This window comes from Ziziphus jujuba, chromosome 7, assembly GCF_031755915.1.
Source record: "Ziziphus jujuba cultivar Dongzao chromosome 7, ASM3175591v1".
Taxonomy (NCBI): Eukaryota; Viridiplantae; Streptophyta; class Magnoliopsida; order Rosales; family Rhamnaceae; genus Ziziphus; species Ziziphus jujuba.
Genome location: NC_083385.1, coordinates 1,718,579 through 1,734,668, shown reverse-complemented (window position 1 = coordinate 1,734,668; position 16,090 = coordinate 1,718,579). Strand labels below are relative to the sequence as shown.

The 16,090-nt window shown below is 35.7% G+C and overlaps 3 protein-coding genes across 8 annotated transcripts; 1 reads left to right on the top strand and 2 right to left on the bottom strand.

The window, feature by feature from the left end:
* The first annotated feature begins 1,060 nt into the window (after nucleotides 1-1,060).
* On the top strand, nucleotides 1,061-3,778 carry LOC107423880 (protein LAZ1 homolog 2). 3 transcript variants are annotated; one of them, XM_048479682.1, is made up of 8 exons: nucleotides 1,061-1,346; nucleotides 1,625-1,681; nucleotides 1,826-1,934; nucleotides 2,053-2,246; nucleotides 2,345-2,433; nucleotides 2,676-2,925; nucleotides 3,120-3,339; nucleotides 3,426-3,778. In XM_048479682.1, the coding sequence occupies exons 1-8, from the start codon at nucleotides 1,194-1,196 to the stop codon at nucleotides 3,512-3,514; spliced, it is 1,161 nt and encodes a 386-aa protein (XP_048335639.1). In that variant the 5' UTR covers nucleotides 1,061-1,193; the 3' UTR covers nucleotides 3,515-3,778. The 3 variants fall into 3 exon arrangements, with proteins under 3 accessions (XP_048335639.1, XP_048335637.1, XP_015889013.1); XM_048479680.2 differs by having other exon boundaries at nucleotides 1,064-1,346; nucleotides 1,876-1,934; nucleotides 3,120-3,350; XM_016033527.4 differs by having other exon boundaries at nucleotides 1,064-1,346; nucleotides 3,120-3,350.
* A 162-nt stretch (nucleotides 3,779-3,940) lies between these two features.
* Nucleotides 3,941-9,686, bottom strand: LOC107423928 (uncharacterized). Of its 3 annotated transcripts, none has more exons than XM_016033582.4 (13): nucleotides 9,015-9,686; nucleotides 8,000-8,146; nucleotides 7,681-7,893; nucleotides 7,491-7,580; nucleotides 7,248-7,364; nucleotides 6,877-7,146; nucleotides 6,564-6,720; nucleotides 6,233-6,310; nucleotides 5,902-6,002; nucleotides 5,170-5,340; nucleotides 4,929-5,003; nucleotides 4,605-4,682; nucleotides 3,941-4,467 (listed from the first exon to the last, which is right to left on the bottom strand). In XM_016033582.4, exons 1-13 carry the CDS (start codon nucleotides 9,405-9,407, stop codon nucleotides 4,120-4,122), a joined length of 2,238 nt encoding a protein of 745 aa, XP_015889068.2. In that variant the 5' UTR covers nucleotides 9,408-9,686; the 3' UTR covers nucleotides 3,941-4,119. The 3 variants fall into 3 exon arrangements, with proteins under 3 accessions (XP_015889068.2, XP_060674930.1, XP_060674931.1); XM_060818947.1 differs by lacking the exon at nucleotides 9,015-9,686 and adding an exon at nucleotides 8,232-8,304 and having other exon boundaries at nucleotides 8,000-8,133; XM_060818948.1 differs by lacking the exon at nucleotides 9,015-9,686 and adding an exon at nucleotides 8,232-8,279.
* A 1,449-nt stretch (nucleotides 9,687-11,135) lies between these two features.
* On the bottom strand, nucleotides 11,136-15,476 carry LOC107423882 (protein trichome birefringence-like 16). Of its 2 annotated transcripts, none has more exons than XM_016033530.4 (6): nucleotides 15,172-15,476; nucleotides 14,347-14,498; nucleotides 13,834-14,040; nucleotides 13,658-13,756; nucleotides 13,082-13,277; nucleotides 11,136-12,615 (listed from the first exon to the last, which is right to left on the bottom strand). In XM_016033530.4, exons 2-6 carry the CDS (start codon nucleotides 14,495-14,497, stop codon nucleotides 11,787-11,789), a joined length of 1,482 nt encoding a protein of 493 aa, XP_015889016.2. In that variant the 5' UTR covers nucleotide 14,498; nucleotides 15,172-15,476; the 3' UTR covers nucleotides 11,136-11,786. The 2 variants fall into 2 exon arrangements, with proteins under 2 accessions (XP_015889016.2, XP_015889015.2); XM_016033529.4 differs by having other exon boundaries at nucleotides 13,658-13,762; nucleotides 15,172-15,474.
* Nucleotides 15,477-16,090: the final 614 nt, after the last annotated feature.

Below are 16,090 nucleotides of genomic sequence, written 5' to 3'. Positions count from 1 at the left end.
AAAATAGTCAAGTTACTTTTGTTTCCTCCATGCAATTGTCGTCTTTCCCATTTTCTCATCCCACTATTTCACTCCAAAACTCTAGTCAAAATACCTCAAAGTGTGTAAGTACAAATAGCCCTAGTACTATTTTTAGCAAACCATGAAAACATAAATCACGAAACAAAAATCACGAACTTTGCCTCCATATATATATATATATATATTATATAATCACACAGAATATATGTTTCATATATACTTGATATCCTGCGGCACATATAATATGGTAGTTGGAACAGTTTGTGGTCCATAGACGCACAATGTGAAGGAAACTATTTAAGGGGTCGGTCATAATCTCCGTGCATATATATATATATATATATATGTATAAAACCTGGAATGGTATTATGATAATTTATTTGTACGGTCAAAAAAATTAGATTATAGTCAAAAACAGAACAGGGGTCGAAATTGATAGCATTTCTAAAAAATTAGATATATAAGATAGATCACGTGGCATGTTAGCGTTTCCCAGAATCAAAAATGTATAAATTAAAATGGGAGAGTCTTGGAGTTTGCCAAGCGATGGAATTAAGTCCTCGAGATGTAAAGAGTCGAAGAAAGGCAATGGGAGAGGGTCTCCACACACAACAACACCCTCCAAACCAGGAAAACCTTGTTATCACACGACAAACCATGTGACACTCATCTCTGTTTAGTCCGAAACTTCTCTTTCTGTAAATATTATTTGACTTTCCCAAAATGGAAAGTATTCCATACACGGTAACTTTCCAAAAATAAACAAAATATCGATTTGTTTTGGTTGGCCAGATAGTAGGCCCATTCACCATGATGCATTGGACCATAGGCCCAAAAAATTCATTTGCCTCCTCTGGGCTCGGGCCCTCGAAATACGCATTAGAGGATCTTTCGACGACGTTTGACCAGCTGTTTCCATTAGGCCGACACGAGCTACGTGTCATTCGGTTGACAGATGGAGTTGCAACATCTGGATACGTGTCAACCAACTAAAATTAAGGGAGTTTTATCAGAAAATTTATATTGGGAGATTCACCAATAAAACAATAAGACCAAAAAAAAAACAAAATGAAGAAGAAAATTTATGTTGGAAGATGGAAAAATTAATATTGTTGATGATGGAGGAGCTGTTTTGAATTTTGGAGTGGAGTATGAAAGGAAATCAGTGATTAATGGCAGTGAATGAAGATTCCTCCTCCTATGGAAGCTTATACCATGATCTCTACCAGCCAGCACTTGTCATTGCAGGATGCTTCGTTCTTGTGGCACTGGTCCTCTCCATATTTCTTATCCTCCAGCATCTCAAATCATACACCAATCCTCCTGTAATTACTTCCTATATATATATATATATATAATGCGATTTTCTTATATGCAACACTGTAATTTACATTTTCAGAAATACTGCCTTCATTGATAAATATGGACTACTTTGTTCGCATGGTGGTTTTTCCCTTCATGCTTTTACTACAGAATACTGTTTGCATCCAATAAGAAAAGTGCATAATTTCCTGTTCTAGGATGATAAAAATGGTAGAGTTATTATGTGATTTGGAATAGATCTGTACGTACCACAGTCCTGAATTGGCTTTTTTTTCTTCAGGAACAAAAATGGGTTGTTGCTGTTCTTTTCATGGTACCTGTCTATGCCAGTGAGTCAGTAAGGTTCTATCTCTCTGACAAGCCTTTGCCTATATAGATTCTTGCATTTTTTTCCCGTCAATAAAATTTTGGTTGGTTTACTCTCTAGTTTTGGTTAATTCTCTCTATGGCATTAATGCATTGCGTTTTGTCTGCTCCCCAGATCTTATCCTTGACTTTTCCAAAATTATCTCTTGCATGTGACATTTTAAGGAACTGCTATGAAGCTTTCGCTCTGTATTCTTTTGGAAGGTATTTGATTGCCTGCTTGGGTAAGTCACTCCCCTTTTTGTCTTCTTGTTGGTTAATGGAAACTGCATTTTCTTCTGGTTACTGTTTTCATAATTGTTGTTCTGAATTCTACTATTAAAACGATATTAACTATGCCAGGAGGCGAACAGTGTGTAATAGAACTACTTGAAGATGAATCAAGAAAAATGCTAAACAAACCTTTACTAGAAGAAGGGGAAGGTAAGAAAAAACACAGTGAAGAAGAACATGGGACACTTTGGAACTTCTTCTTTCGGCCATGTATTCTTGGGAAGGATTTGCTCACTATAGAAAAATTTGGTCTTGTACAATATGTAAGTTACTTATTTCCTCTCCGTGTTATATATATATTTTTTTTCTTTTTTGTTTTCTTTTGGGGATTTAGTGAGTAATTATCTGCTGGGTAGCCCAGATGATTCTGAAGACATTTTGTGCCTTCTTAGCATTTTTGTTGGAGATCTTTGGTGTTTATGGTGATGGGGAATTCAAGTGGCATTATGGGTAAGTACGATCCTGTTCCTGACTTATCATATAATTAGATAGTATTAGAATATTAAATAAACAAGCTCAAACTAATTAACCTCAGTATATTTCAGACAACTTTCTAATATCGCATACCATAACACCTAGTCCTGAAGAAAACCAAGTTTTCCCTCTTAATGTTGCCAATAAATTTCCTTGCAAACTGAGTTCTTTCAGATTGCAATAAATCCATGCTCATATAACCAGTTTTTTTTTTCCAGGTATCCGTACATTGCATTGGTACTGAACTTCAGCCAGATGTGGGCACTATATTGCCTGGTGCAGTTCTATAATATGACTCATGAAAGACTTCAAGCAATAAGACCACTCGCAAAATTTATAAGCTTCAAGGCAATCGTGTTTGCTACTTGGTGGCAAGGTGTAGGCATTGCCTTGTTGCGTGCATTCAGAGTTCTACCTAAAGAGGGGAAACTACAAACTGGATTGCAGGATTTCTTGATCTGTATAGAAGTAAGTTGATTGCTCCTTTATGTTGTCGTGAATTATATTGAATCCCTTTCTTAAGTAGTTAGTTATTTTCTGCTTTCATTTGGATTAGTCTTTGGCCTAGTTGCTCTCAACATCATAAGGGATTGATTGGAGAACGAGGAAGATAATTGGTTTATTCCTATAGCTATATTCACGATACAGGTTTATGTCTACAGATGGCTATTGCAGCTGTGGCGCATGTGTATGTCTTCTCAACCGAGCCATACCATTATCTCCCAGCTTTTGAGTATGGAAAAGTCACCACTGAAAGAACTAAAACAGAACTGAAGTTAGATGACGGAGAAACTACCCCAGCCGTGGTTGAAAGAAAAGAAACACAGATCGAAGCTCCCGGAACAAGTGTCACAGAGAGTGTTCAGGACATTGTTCTTGAAGGTGGTCAGCGGGTAAAGTCATTTTCGCTGTGTATTTGTTCAGATTTTATATTGGATTCAATGTTTATTTTTACGCCTTGAAAGCAGGTCGTGAAGGATGTCGTACTGACCATAAACCAAGCAATTGGGCCTGTGGAGAAGGGCATGATAAAGATCCAGGAGACCTTCCACCATAAATCAGACACAGAGGGCCATGAAGATGATGAGTCAGAATTAAAAGTTGAACCCGCTGGGCAAGATCAGAAAAGTGAGGCTGATGTCTAAGCTTATAAGGTGGTCAATTTATATGGCAATGAAATTAGAGAAAAAATGCAATACGATTTTTTACTTTTATCCAATACGAAATATAATTTGCACGTGGTAGGCAATCTTAAGCATCAATAGATAATGAGGCAATGCAATTAAACCTACATAAATACATTTTTCAGTCTTATTCTTCCTTTTTTATTTTGGACAACCCAATTCTTTTTCAACAAAAAAATTACACAGAGCAAAAAAGGACAAGGACTCTGGATCCAGGCATGGCTTGCAGTTACAGAGAAGTATGTTCCAAAACATCAAATTGTGGGGAAGCGAATAGACTAAGTTTTAATAACGACAACTTCTTGTTGAAATGTATATGTATAAAAACTTTGATAATGGAGACTGTACCAGCATCATTTCCGCACACGAAAAAAGAAAAAAATGATGTATAACTAAGCCTATATCTGTACCCGTAATCATCTTTTTTACACTATAGCAAGTAGATACAAGAGTGTTGGAAGATTTTATGACCCAGTTTCTATGATGAATCGTCACCACAGCACAACTCTGCACAACTGAAGCAGCCCAAACATGCCAGAGCGCCGCAGAACTGGGCTAATGCTATTGCACACCGATCGTTCAACTGGGAACAGCACCTGATGCAACACATGCAACAGCAGTAACCACACATACTGTTGCAACAACTAGAAGCTGCCTTCACGAAGATTTCAGCAGCTTCAGGCAACCTCAGCTCCTCGGATCCTGGAGGAATGTTGTCAGCTGTCGCTTTCAAGTTCCCAAAGCCGACGCCCAGGCTTACTAGCAATGTCACTTTTGGTTTTCCCAGATCATCTTTCGTCTTCTCGGGTTTACTTTTCTTTGATACCTGTTTTTCACTTAGCTTGTTTAATAATCCATCAAATAAATAATTCAGTTTTAAAGTTTCCGATATTTTTGTTAGTTAATTTTAACAGTAGATAAATAGAGTGCAGCAGATACAAATGGTTCTTGGCATATTAATACCTCTATATCCTCATTCTGAATAACACCCATACGGCTATACTCGCAGAGGACACCAGTCTCAACGCTAATTTTCACAACCTTCCATACAAAAAGAATACAGAATCAGTGAAGCTTTTTGTTAATATTAAAAATTGGGTCATAATACAGAACAGCAGCCCTTTAATTTGTACAGCTTTCTGGAATAGCATGATATAGTAATAGAAAAGGACCAGTTTGGAAAAAGCCGAATAATCTCCTGATGAAGTTACAAAATAAAGGTAGTATGTTCAAAATAATCTACATATCTATTCAAGCCATCGTCCGTTTTAACATAATGCTACATACCTTATCCTCCAGCTGTTTATTTTCTGACAACCATGCCTGAGCCGTAAGCAGCTCAATCTGTTCTTTTGCAAATATCTGTAACAGGAAAGACGTGTAAGTATATCTTGCAGATCTAACATAAAACAATATAAATAAGTGATACCAAAGCTACCCGTATCAACCATGCTCCACTGAATGAGAATATTAAATAGAATGACAAGCAGAAACCGAACGAAATCAATCTCAAAAGTTGACATCTCACTCTGTCAAGAGGTATGTCCTTTGCATGATGTATCTTCAAGTCTATTTCAAAATTATTCAAATCTGCCAAGACACCTCTAGCTTTTAAAGCCTCAGGAAATTTCCCTCGGTATCTCCCAAACACAGATAAAGGACCCTCAGATGAAAGGTCTGGAACCCAGGAAGGATACACCTATCATAGAAATTGCAGGTATGTCAGATATTTCAGATCGGTTTAGCATCAAGTATATATGGAAAAGTAAGCATAAACATTTTGGTAGAAATTGCTTATTCAGATGTAGGTAAGGCAAGATCGGTTTAGCATCAAGTATGTATGGAAAAGTAAGCATAAACATTTTGGTAGAAATTGCTTATTCAGATATAGATAAGGCATACAAAAGAATTCACTAACGTCATAGCACAATAGAAGACCCAAAATGTGCAAAATCTGGTGAAGAAGTAGGGAACTCTTCCACACATGATGGTATATCTTCCTATAAGGCTAGAGTTGGATATAAACCAGAAGTTATTATAAGATGCCAGAAGGCCCTAGGAGAATAATGTATAAAATACAATTAACACTAAAGACAAGCACATATATAGAGACATCACAATTATTAGCAAGTGATAAACCTAGCTATATGGTGACAAATATGAGGAAACATCTGTAGAAAGAACATAACTAATTGAAGAAAAAAAATAAAGCTAATAGTGATAAGCAGATCGTAAATGAAGGAAAATAGACCAAGCATACCTCAATTTCATCCAGATTATCCAATGTGTCAAAGGTTATATTGGAAAGAATCAAAGAAGAAGCTTTGTCAAATAATTTTTGCATCCGAACTTCCACTGAATCTGATCGATAACAAATTATAAGATGAAGTATACTACGTACAGATACCTTGTTATTAAATTAAATTAAGGAAAAAAAAGAAAGAAAAGAACTTCCTCTGAATCTGATGATTAACAAATAATAAGATGAAGTATAATAGGTACAGGAGGAAGGGAAAACTTTCCAGCATACCTTGTTATTAAATTAAAATAAAGAGAGAGAGAGAGAGAGAGAGAGAGAATACAGAACTGACCTACATCATAAGCTGCATCATACTGGCCCCGACCAATCATTGCAAGCATCCGCAAGAAATAATGGTTGCAGAATGTGCCTAGAATAATATAAGGTTACAAAGCCAACCAGAAGGCACAATATTAAATTAAAGACAGCACACCTCCTGTAAGTATTAATTGATTAGGAAGCAAAAACACATTACATTACGAAATGAGACTAAAAACATGAAAGAGGTAGCATATTGTCAAGATGCTTTTAAGATATTATAATTTAACTTTTTATGCAGTCTTCAGTATATAGTCAAAAGCCACTAGCCTAGGCTTTTATTACAAAAGTCACCATCAACTTACCTATTCCAAATGTGAATATACGTGGACTCTTTGTTCTACTATCTGTAAGATGATTTTTCATTACATCACATATGTGTCTCTCATCTTCAACGGTCCCATCAGTAACAAGGAAAATGGTAGGAACTGAACCCCGGGCATTAGATAGTATCTCAATGGCCTAAAAGAAAGATCAAGAAATAAAATAAGTGAATCCAAAATGAAGTTATAGTACATGAGGGCGAACAACACAAATAACTCAAAACTATAAGTTACACAGAAAAACAGTCTATACATTTGAAGATTTCAGATAAAGTTAGTTGGAATGAGGAAATACCTGATTCAGGGGAAGCAAAATATTTGTTCCACCACCAGCAATGAAATTTATGCTAATCCACTGAATAGCATTTTCAACTGTCTCCTTGGTAGCTAATTCCATTGATTTTGAGAACATATAAGTCTCTCCATTAAAAGCTATAATGCTAAATGAATCTTCAGAATCAAGCTTAGAGAGAGCTTTGGACAGTGCATTCTTAGTGTCATCAAGTGGCTTCCCTCGCATGCTTTCACTTATATCAACAACAAATACTATATCCTTTCTGAACACCTATAAAATCAATAAGATGGAGGATAGGTACAATTACAATAGCAAGTACATATAAGAAACTATTCAAATCATCTATAAATTCAGATTAAAGTGAGACCAACCTTCCTACTTTGCTGATTTCCTGGAGAAAGATAGATATAGAACATCTCTCGTTGATCAAAGTCATGCACAGATGGAGATTGCAAGAAAACAGCACCATATGTATCACTTGAAGGGACCTAAGATGCATAAAAATGCTAGAATTACAAGGTTCTGTTGAGTCCTTGATTAGTCATGACTCATCTACAATTAAGTGTTATTTCAATTTCAAAAGTAGTCTAGCCAGAAACAGATACGGGTCTTACAATATATGAGAAACTAAAATCCGTACTTGACCAAGAGAGAACTTCTGATTCATATAAGAATCCCAATTTTCCAACCTGGCGCCTTAGTTCCTGGAAAGTAAGGAAAGAAAATTACAGCAAGTACCGAAGGACGTAAAAACAAGTATTGTGAAACAAAAGCCATTTCGAGCTTTTTTAAACAAAGATGCACCTTCAAAGGATGACTGACTGTCTTGCATAACACTTCGGATCCAGTGCCAACATTCACGTTCAATTGGATCTTCTCCGTTTTTGTCATTTTTTTACCAGCAGGTGTGACATACTCAGGAAAAGTAAATGGTATATTTAAAATGAACTGATTGTCTCTATGTATTAATTTCTGAGACCAATTAATTTTAATAGCGAGAAGAGAACCCCCGTCCACCTTGGAAAATAACACAGAGACAAAATTTTAGAAAAAAAGTATTTAAGAAACATAACAATCCAACCAAAGAAAGGAATTTTAAGGCATATAAGACAGAAGTAGTTACCTGTGGTACTGTCAAGGTAAATATATGGGGTTTGAGAAAGCCTCCGTGTGCTGAGCCTGCTTTGTCTACATCATTGTTTTCCATGTGTATCAGTTGAGTATGATAGGATTTTCTAGAGACTTCAACCTCAACACCTAGAATTGAACCCTGTTAGCCAAATAATATAATGCTTGAGAACAGATTAAAAAAATAATAATAATAATAATAATAATTAAATTTTCTGATGCATTACATTCAAAAGAAAAACCAGTAAAGATGAACACATCGCAACAAGAACCTAAAGGCGTCATCCTAACAGGTTCAGTTGATCTTCATCAACATTCTAGGTTCTGTCTGGATATTGGGAGTAATGCTTGTCGTACATGAAAATTTTCTTACTGCGGATGGTTCAAATTTCATGTCTCAGTTAAAAGGTTTAAATTTCCAGAATAATAAAAATTGATTCTTTTTTTTCTTCGTACATTTAAATTTGCAAATATAACGTTAAAGTCTCTTGCTTTTCAATGACCCAAAAGCATATATTCCTCACTTCTGATTCTGAAAATTCAAATCGTGGGTTGGTCAGTCATTCAAAGCTATCCACTTCAACAGCGACTCTCAATTAAATCAACCAGCTGCCCTCTTGGGGCCGCTACCACAAGCGATAGTCATAAGCAAAGAATGAAACACAGTGTCGGTCCCACAGTCCAGTGGAATGGGGTCCGGAGATGAGAAATCCTGAAGGGGATACGCCTTTCTGGTCCCACCGAAAACGGTTTCTCTCTTATAGATATGATTCTAAAGTGGGAACACTCAAACACCGTCATCGGAGATACTCCGAGAGCTTTTGAGTTTTGACCCATAAAAATATAATAGCCAGGAGGAAATCAACCAGAGGCACCCGAAAAAAAAAAATTAAAAAAAAAAAAAAAAAACCCACAAATTCACCCATTGACCCCACAAAATTTAAACTTTTTTTTTTCATTCCGAGTAAACAAAATTATATTTAAAAAAAAAAAAAAAAAATAAAATTCACCTGCTCCCCCAAAGGAATGGCCACGCGGCAGCTACAGCTCCTACTGCCCATAACGCAATGAACCCTCCAGGATCCAGAAACCCGAACAAAGGCCGTGTCCAAATAGCAATCAGCTTGCAGTTCAATCCCGTTCATTTGCAAGGGAATGAGGGCAGGTGGATCGCACCTGCCGTGCACGTGGGGCTGGTAGCTAGGGATATCGGGATTGTCCACGATCGCCGGGTCACTGATCACGGCATACACCATAGGCGCCGTTGGAAGGTACAAGTGCGCCGTCGACTTATCCATAGGCGGTGGCGGCTTCGGCGGAGCCACGGCTCTGTCTTTCCCGAAGTATATCCGCTTGGATAGCTTGAGACCGTCGTCCACGGCCTTGGCAAAGTCTTCGGCCATTTTTGGACGGCCAGAGATTCGGTAAAAGAGTTTTGCCGGAGGAGGAGGAGGAGGAGGAGGAGGATGAATATATATATATATATATCGAATTTTATGAAAATTATTTAGGAGGAGAAGAAAAACTACTAGAGTTTATTAATAGAAAGACGAGAGAGAGAAAGACTTCCGACCATCCAAACGCTGCCAAATAGAATAGTCGTATTCACAATAGAAATGAGAAGAATTATGAAAAACAAAATAAAATAAAGAGAGAAAAATAAAAACATATATATATATATATATGTGTGTGTGTATATCTATATATATATATATATATTTATATATATGAAGATTGTAACGTTGGGGGGGACGTACGGGTTAAAAACTGGTATTATTTAAACTAATAAAGCTCAAAAACCCAGGCGGGGCGGTGGGGGTTCCTTCGTTGGGTTGGTTTTGTCACCCTCTTTTCTTTTCGATAGCCACGTCGACTGGTCGACATCTCCTCCTCCTCCTTCAGGCCTGGCAGATAATCATGAGCTGGCAAAAGGCCTCTCACCATTGGCCCACCACATCAACTGTCATTCCACATATGGCATATGGCCTTTTTCTACGGATCGTGATCAGCTGCAGGCCACGTGAGGATTCATGGGTTTGTCTTACACCTGATTCCTGCTTTTATCAGACGACGCCTATTTTAACGTCTTTCTTTATGCCACCAAAAATAAAAATAAACAAATAAAAAAAGGTCAAACTATTCATGGAAATTGCTTTTGCTTACGTAGATAAGGAGTTTACCGTTATGAATTCCACTGGTTGGAGACAAACTCTGCAGTTTTGTATGCGTGTATGTCTCCCTGTACATGTCAACAATTTTTTTGTTTTTTTCGGCTAAACTATTAAATAGATATTTGACGTGGAACGACCTTATCAAACGGCTATTAATTCTACCGATTTTAATAAATAATAATTTATCTTTCTCACAATAAATAAATAAATAATAATTTATTAAAATATGTATATTTTAGTTCTATTATTGGGTTATGTGATACAATCTTCTGTTCATGACGTAATCATATTATATTTATAATCAAACTTGCTTGTCCCGCCTAAAAGGAGGATCAACTTTGCCACATAAAAATTAAGTGTGCTCCACATCTTGTCCTTCGCCAACTTCAACCACATAATATATGAATTTCTTTCTTTTATAAACTGAATTACTGACTAATCAATCCACTAATCAAAAAGCAAGTCACAATTATTTCATATTTGATTGATGCTTTGAGATACTTTGAATGATTCTTCGTCATGTCTATATATATATATACATACATATATAAAATATATTATATCTTTCTTTAATAGTCATTAAATCACATCATCCCTTAGAAACTTAAAATTATAAAAAAATCAAATTTTGATCTAGTGATATATTAAAGTTTTATTTAAAAAATTAATATATAATTTTAAATCTTAAATTTTGATATTCAAAAGCTGAAAAAAAAAAAATTTTGAAGAATCTAATTTGAACCGGACCTCATATATATATATATAGATATATATGTCAAATCTCTTGGCGAAATATTTATTTAATTACCACGCGTATCCATAAATATGATACACCGAAGCCAGTTCATAAATCTATCCTGTAATGTTATCCATTTGGTCCTCCTCGATACGCCGCAACCAATCTAATATCTCATATAGTCACGTTTGCAACAATGGAATAGATTGGATATTGCTATAAAATTGTTCAAACCATAAAGCACATATAACAGACATATATAGAATACACATCATAAGTACATTATAGTTTATTTTGGATTTCATTTATGTGTTTAATCATCCACAGACAGAGCCCCAAACCGACTCCAGAACCCCCAAAACTTAAAACCTGTATTTCTGATCCTAATTCCTTCTCCTTAACAAAAATTAATAAATTAAAAAAGTTCATACCGTGGTCTCTCTTCGCTTCCCCCATTAGCACTTTTACAGTCATTTGCAGAGAAGCTCAACTTCACTTTCAATGGCCTCCTCAAGCAATTCATATCGGTGCTTCCCTCTATAACACTAAATCGATGAACCACACCACCAAAAAAGCAATAATGTGTAAGGCTAACCTACTACCATTCAAGAGACTGAATCTAGTTACGTGGTCACCATAAGAGCTCATATGGTCCATACTACATAAAAGAATCACTCTAGAACCATTTGATTGCCAATTCCTTTCACTATGGAATTCTTAGTGAGTGATTTCTATCCTGCGTATAGTCATAATGTCCTACAGCATGAACATTGCATTTAATCAGTGTGCCCTTTTTACCTGTTTGAGGCATCGTGGAAGACAATCTCATCCAGCATCGTGGAAGCCAATCTCATCCAGCATCAATTACAAGGGAACTAGATTTGTGCGAAAAGGATTTCGTTCCACGTATCTGGAACACCTGGTAAACACCAATGCAGACAATCTTGCATTCCTGGTTTTGCGGTAATGCTAAACCTAGATATGTGAGCTTCATCTCTAAGCTGCGAGAGTGCTGTTATGTCCAAGAGCTTCACCCCTGTTCCCTTCACTGCAGATGCGGCAGCCTCATCACTAGATTCATCTTGTGATACTTCCTTTCCTACCGACATTGGAATGGTATTGTCACAGCTACCCCCAGTGTTCCACTCCCCACCAACAAAATGCCTAGGTGAGATGGTTCGGTAGAAGACTTTTAAGCCAGGATACTTTGGCAGCTGCGAGTTCACCCAACTCACAATACTATGAACTGTTATATTCTTGGCCTTCCAAATCATTTGTGTTTTCTTATCCGTGTTTGGTGCACCGTGAACATACATTATCCAGCGGTTAGCCTTAAATTTGCCACGATTCCAATGATGCCCTGTGTTGAGAACCAGGACATTAAATTTGTGAATAAATTGGCGTAAGAATGTAGCCGGCCGATCAAGATGCAAGGCATAATCTGTTGCTGGGTTCGTCTTATCAAGAGGCTCTATCTCGCAGAGGCTTGCTGACCAGTAGTATAGGATGGTAGTATTGGTGATTGGGAACCGATGTGCCCATCCACTAGGACGGCTATCACCAAGAGCTGGAGCTATTCCATACTCCTTTCCCACATTGACAATTTCAAAGCTCTCATTACCACTTGTGATCATGCACATTAGAGATTGGAATTGCTGTCTGCCCAATGAATCTCCAACAAAAGCTAAAGTTTTGTCCTGCATCCTGAGTGCAAAGTAACAGTCATCACATTCAAACATCTAATTGGCTTTACTAGGTGAAGGTAGATTCCATGGGATGCACAAGTCCATATAAATTTCGCAAGTCCGTTTTCCATATCTAATGTACTACCTTTGCCCTCTCACCTCTAGTCAGAATTTTAAACTGTGACTATAGATACAGTTATTATAAATAATAATTTTGTTTTTTAAGCTTTATTTTGCATTGAATATTTTTCAAATTTCTAATACATAGGAAGAATTAGTTGACATTAAAAGTTATTGGTTTTTTGATGAGTTTGGAATTAAAATAAAATAAAAAATATCTGAGTTATCATTGCCGCTAAAGAGAAATTAATTAGTTAAAACAAAATCATGACAAAATCAACATGTGACCTTCCTAAGCAGAATATCTAGATCCGCCACTGCTAAAGCATATATGAAATAAATATTTTATTAAAATGTTGTAGTACCTTCTCAAGAACTTTAACCCTTCAAATTCTTCCATTTGACAATCTTTCGGCTGCCACCTGATACTCTCATATGCAAAATCTGTGCGCTGTGTCAACCGGCAAGCCCACATCCCTGAAAGGTGCTGCTTACAACCAAATCCGGAATATAAAGGCTGCTTATGGTCTATAACCCATTTTCCTTTTGCATAATTGCAATCTAGATGACCAGAAACAAACAATTAGAACCAATAATCAGTAATACAATCAACTAACAAAGTAAAACTTCAAGTGCAGAATGCATCATGGAAATAAGTTTGGTGCAAAAAGAATAAGCAATATAATTTTGGATACTGATCAGTTAGTTTCCAAAATTCAACAATAACAAAGTCCATATGTGCCTCATAAGGCACTATACCAGTCATTCAAGAATGCAATGTCCTTATATGGACGGTTCATAAGCGTGCAAATTCCATGAAAGGTTTAAAAACAACTAAAACAAACTAGAGTAGGTCGAGTCTCCCGGCCAAGTTTTTTGTATGTTAGATGCTGGAAAGTGAATTCATGAACATAACTTACAGGTATAAAGAAATAATCTACCTTGCTTTTCCCCATGAACGGTCAAATTTCCATCATCCTTTTCAACTAATGAACTTGTATATGACGAGGCTACTGGTTCTACTAAATTTGCACTTCGTGCTTCATCTACCAGAAACATGGATCAGCACTCTTCATCAAGTGTTAAATTGCAAGAAAACAGAAGAACAATATATTACCATTATTTTCAGTAGGTATTGATTGCATATTTCCACCAGTCTCACTGCTCTTTGGAGATGTTTTTGTATATCCTACTGGAGCAGCTACATCAAACAGTTTTTCTTCTTTTTCAGGTAGCTTTCCTGCAAATTTAGTTTCGACTTTGCCCTCGTATACCTCTGTCTCTGAAGATACCAATTCAGCTATAGGAGCAGCACGGGGAATTTCTGCATTATGTATGATAAGATTAATGACTTTACTATGAACAACAAAGAAGCAGTGATAATGAATACCCCTTCCTGAGTGTATAAGTTCCGCAGAAAGCCAATAATTTTAATGTAAAAAATAGCTATAAAGAAGTCATTTAATTAACAAGGATAAGCCATCCCTTCTGGGTATTCATCAAATAAATGTCCACTCTTTCTTAACAACTTCATGGATGGTTGGATATATTTACATTATATTAAGAACTAGCCTGAAAGAAAACTAATAATAGTAACTCCAACAGTAAAGATATATCAAGGGAGACAAACCTGTAGATAATTGCAAGCGGGTTTGGGGAGGGACAAATGAACCAAGACTTGGGGTTTTCTCCCATGTCCATATAACGATGGTCACACACATAAGAATAATAGTAATAAGAGAGAGTTCTTTCACCCTCAATCCATAGAAGCTTCCTTTCATCCTACATACACAGCAAAATAAACAAACAGATAAACATATAGGATAAATGAATTAAAACTAAAATTCTCCAAATGGTATTAAAAAAAAAAAAAAAAAAAAAAAAAAAAAAAAAAAAAAACCCAAGGCTTTTTTTTTCCTTTTTTTTTTTTTTTTAATTCTCCAAATCACGCCATATGCAACAACAGATGCATAAAAATGGATTGACAAAATAGAGAAGAAAGTGTCCAGTAGCGCAAGCAATGATAACCTCATCCAACACGCAAAATGAGTGATTGGCAAGAGAAAGCACCAAAAACACGGAAATGTTTCATACATTGTGGAAGTTGATTTTCTATTAAAGATCATAAATTAGCTTCAGAATAAAGTGGTCCTCCCACTTGATGATTGCAAAAAATAACACAAACCCAATTCACAAAAAATAATAATAATAATAATAATAATAATAAGAATAGAAAAGGAAATTGAATCAATTAGCATTCTCGGTGATACAATTTAAACCCAATTATCATATTCTGCAAAGCATGCAAAGGCAGATCGAATGCATTATCCTAAACAAACAAAAAATGCAATCGGACCCATGAAAGCCACAGTTCAGCTGATTAATTAGACACACAGAAAGAGTGAAATTGAAAGCAGATCTAATGGTTTTGGACTACATCTGGAGCGAGAAATACCTGAAGGAAAAAGAGCCCGAAATTCAAGACTCTGTAAACAGAATAGTTGCACCAGGAAAAATAAATTAGAATAATACTATCTGAAAATGAATTATTCCCCAAACAATATTCAAGAATATATGAGCCAGACGCTTTGGGAGAAATTGGCAATTCATATGTGAAGAATAGGAACGAGTTTAGAAAGGAATCAGATAATTTGTAATAAAGAAATGAAAAACTGGCATACGGCGTCGCACCGCCTCTCTACGTTGACGTAAAGTAAGAGAGACTGTACGGAGAAGAAAAACAGGCAGTGAATATTACGGTAGTAGAACCTTTCTATTTACAAATTATTAATATCTTAATTAGTAGATTAGCAGTATAACATAAATAATAAATTATATTACTTATTATATTTTTTTTTTAAATGAATGAAATTTAATTAATAATTAGGGGGACATAAAAAATAAAAAAAAATGGTTGGCGGGTAAAACATTGAAAAGGAAGTTGGTGATAAAGCCACTTCCTTGTCGAATTTATTAGGACGTTAAAATAGAAATCAAAAGTTCAAAACCACGTTTGGCGTCCAAGAATTAGATCTATATCCCATTTTTCAAATTTTGGATGCAACTTTCAATATTAAGTAATCAATAATTCATGTCAATTTCCTGAATTAATGAATAAACAAGACTGCATTTTCTTTTCTTTTCTTTTCTTTTTTGTTTTTTGAAGAACATAACAACAACTTTGAAATATTAACCATATTGTAATTTCCCTGTTGTTTTCATAATTATGTAATCTTTCTTCTTAATGAAGTTTTTGAGATATTTCTTGCAAAAATAATAATAATTAGGTCGAAGTAGCTTTTCATAATTTAATTTATTTTCGCAAAAGAAAATTGTTAAAGATTTTATCATGTTGAAGTGGTATTATTTATATC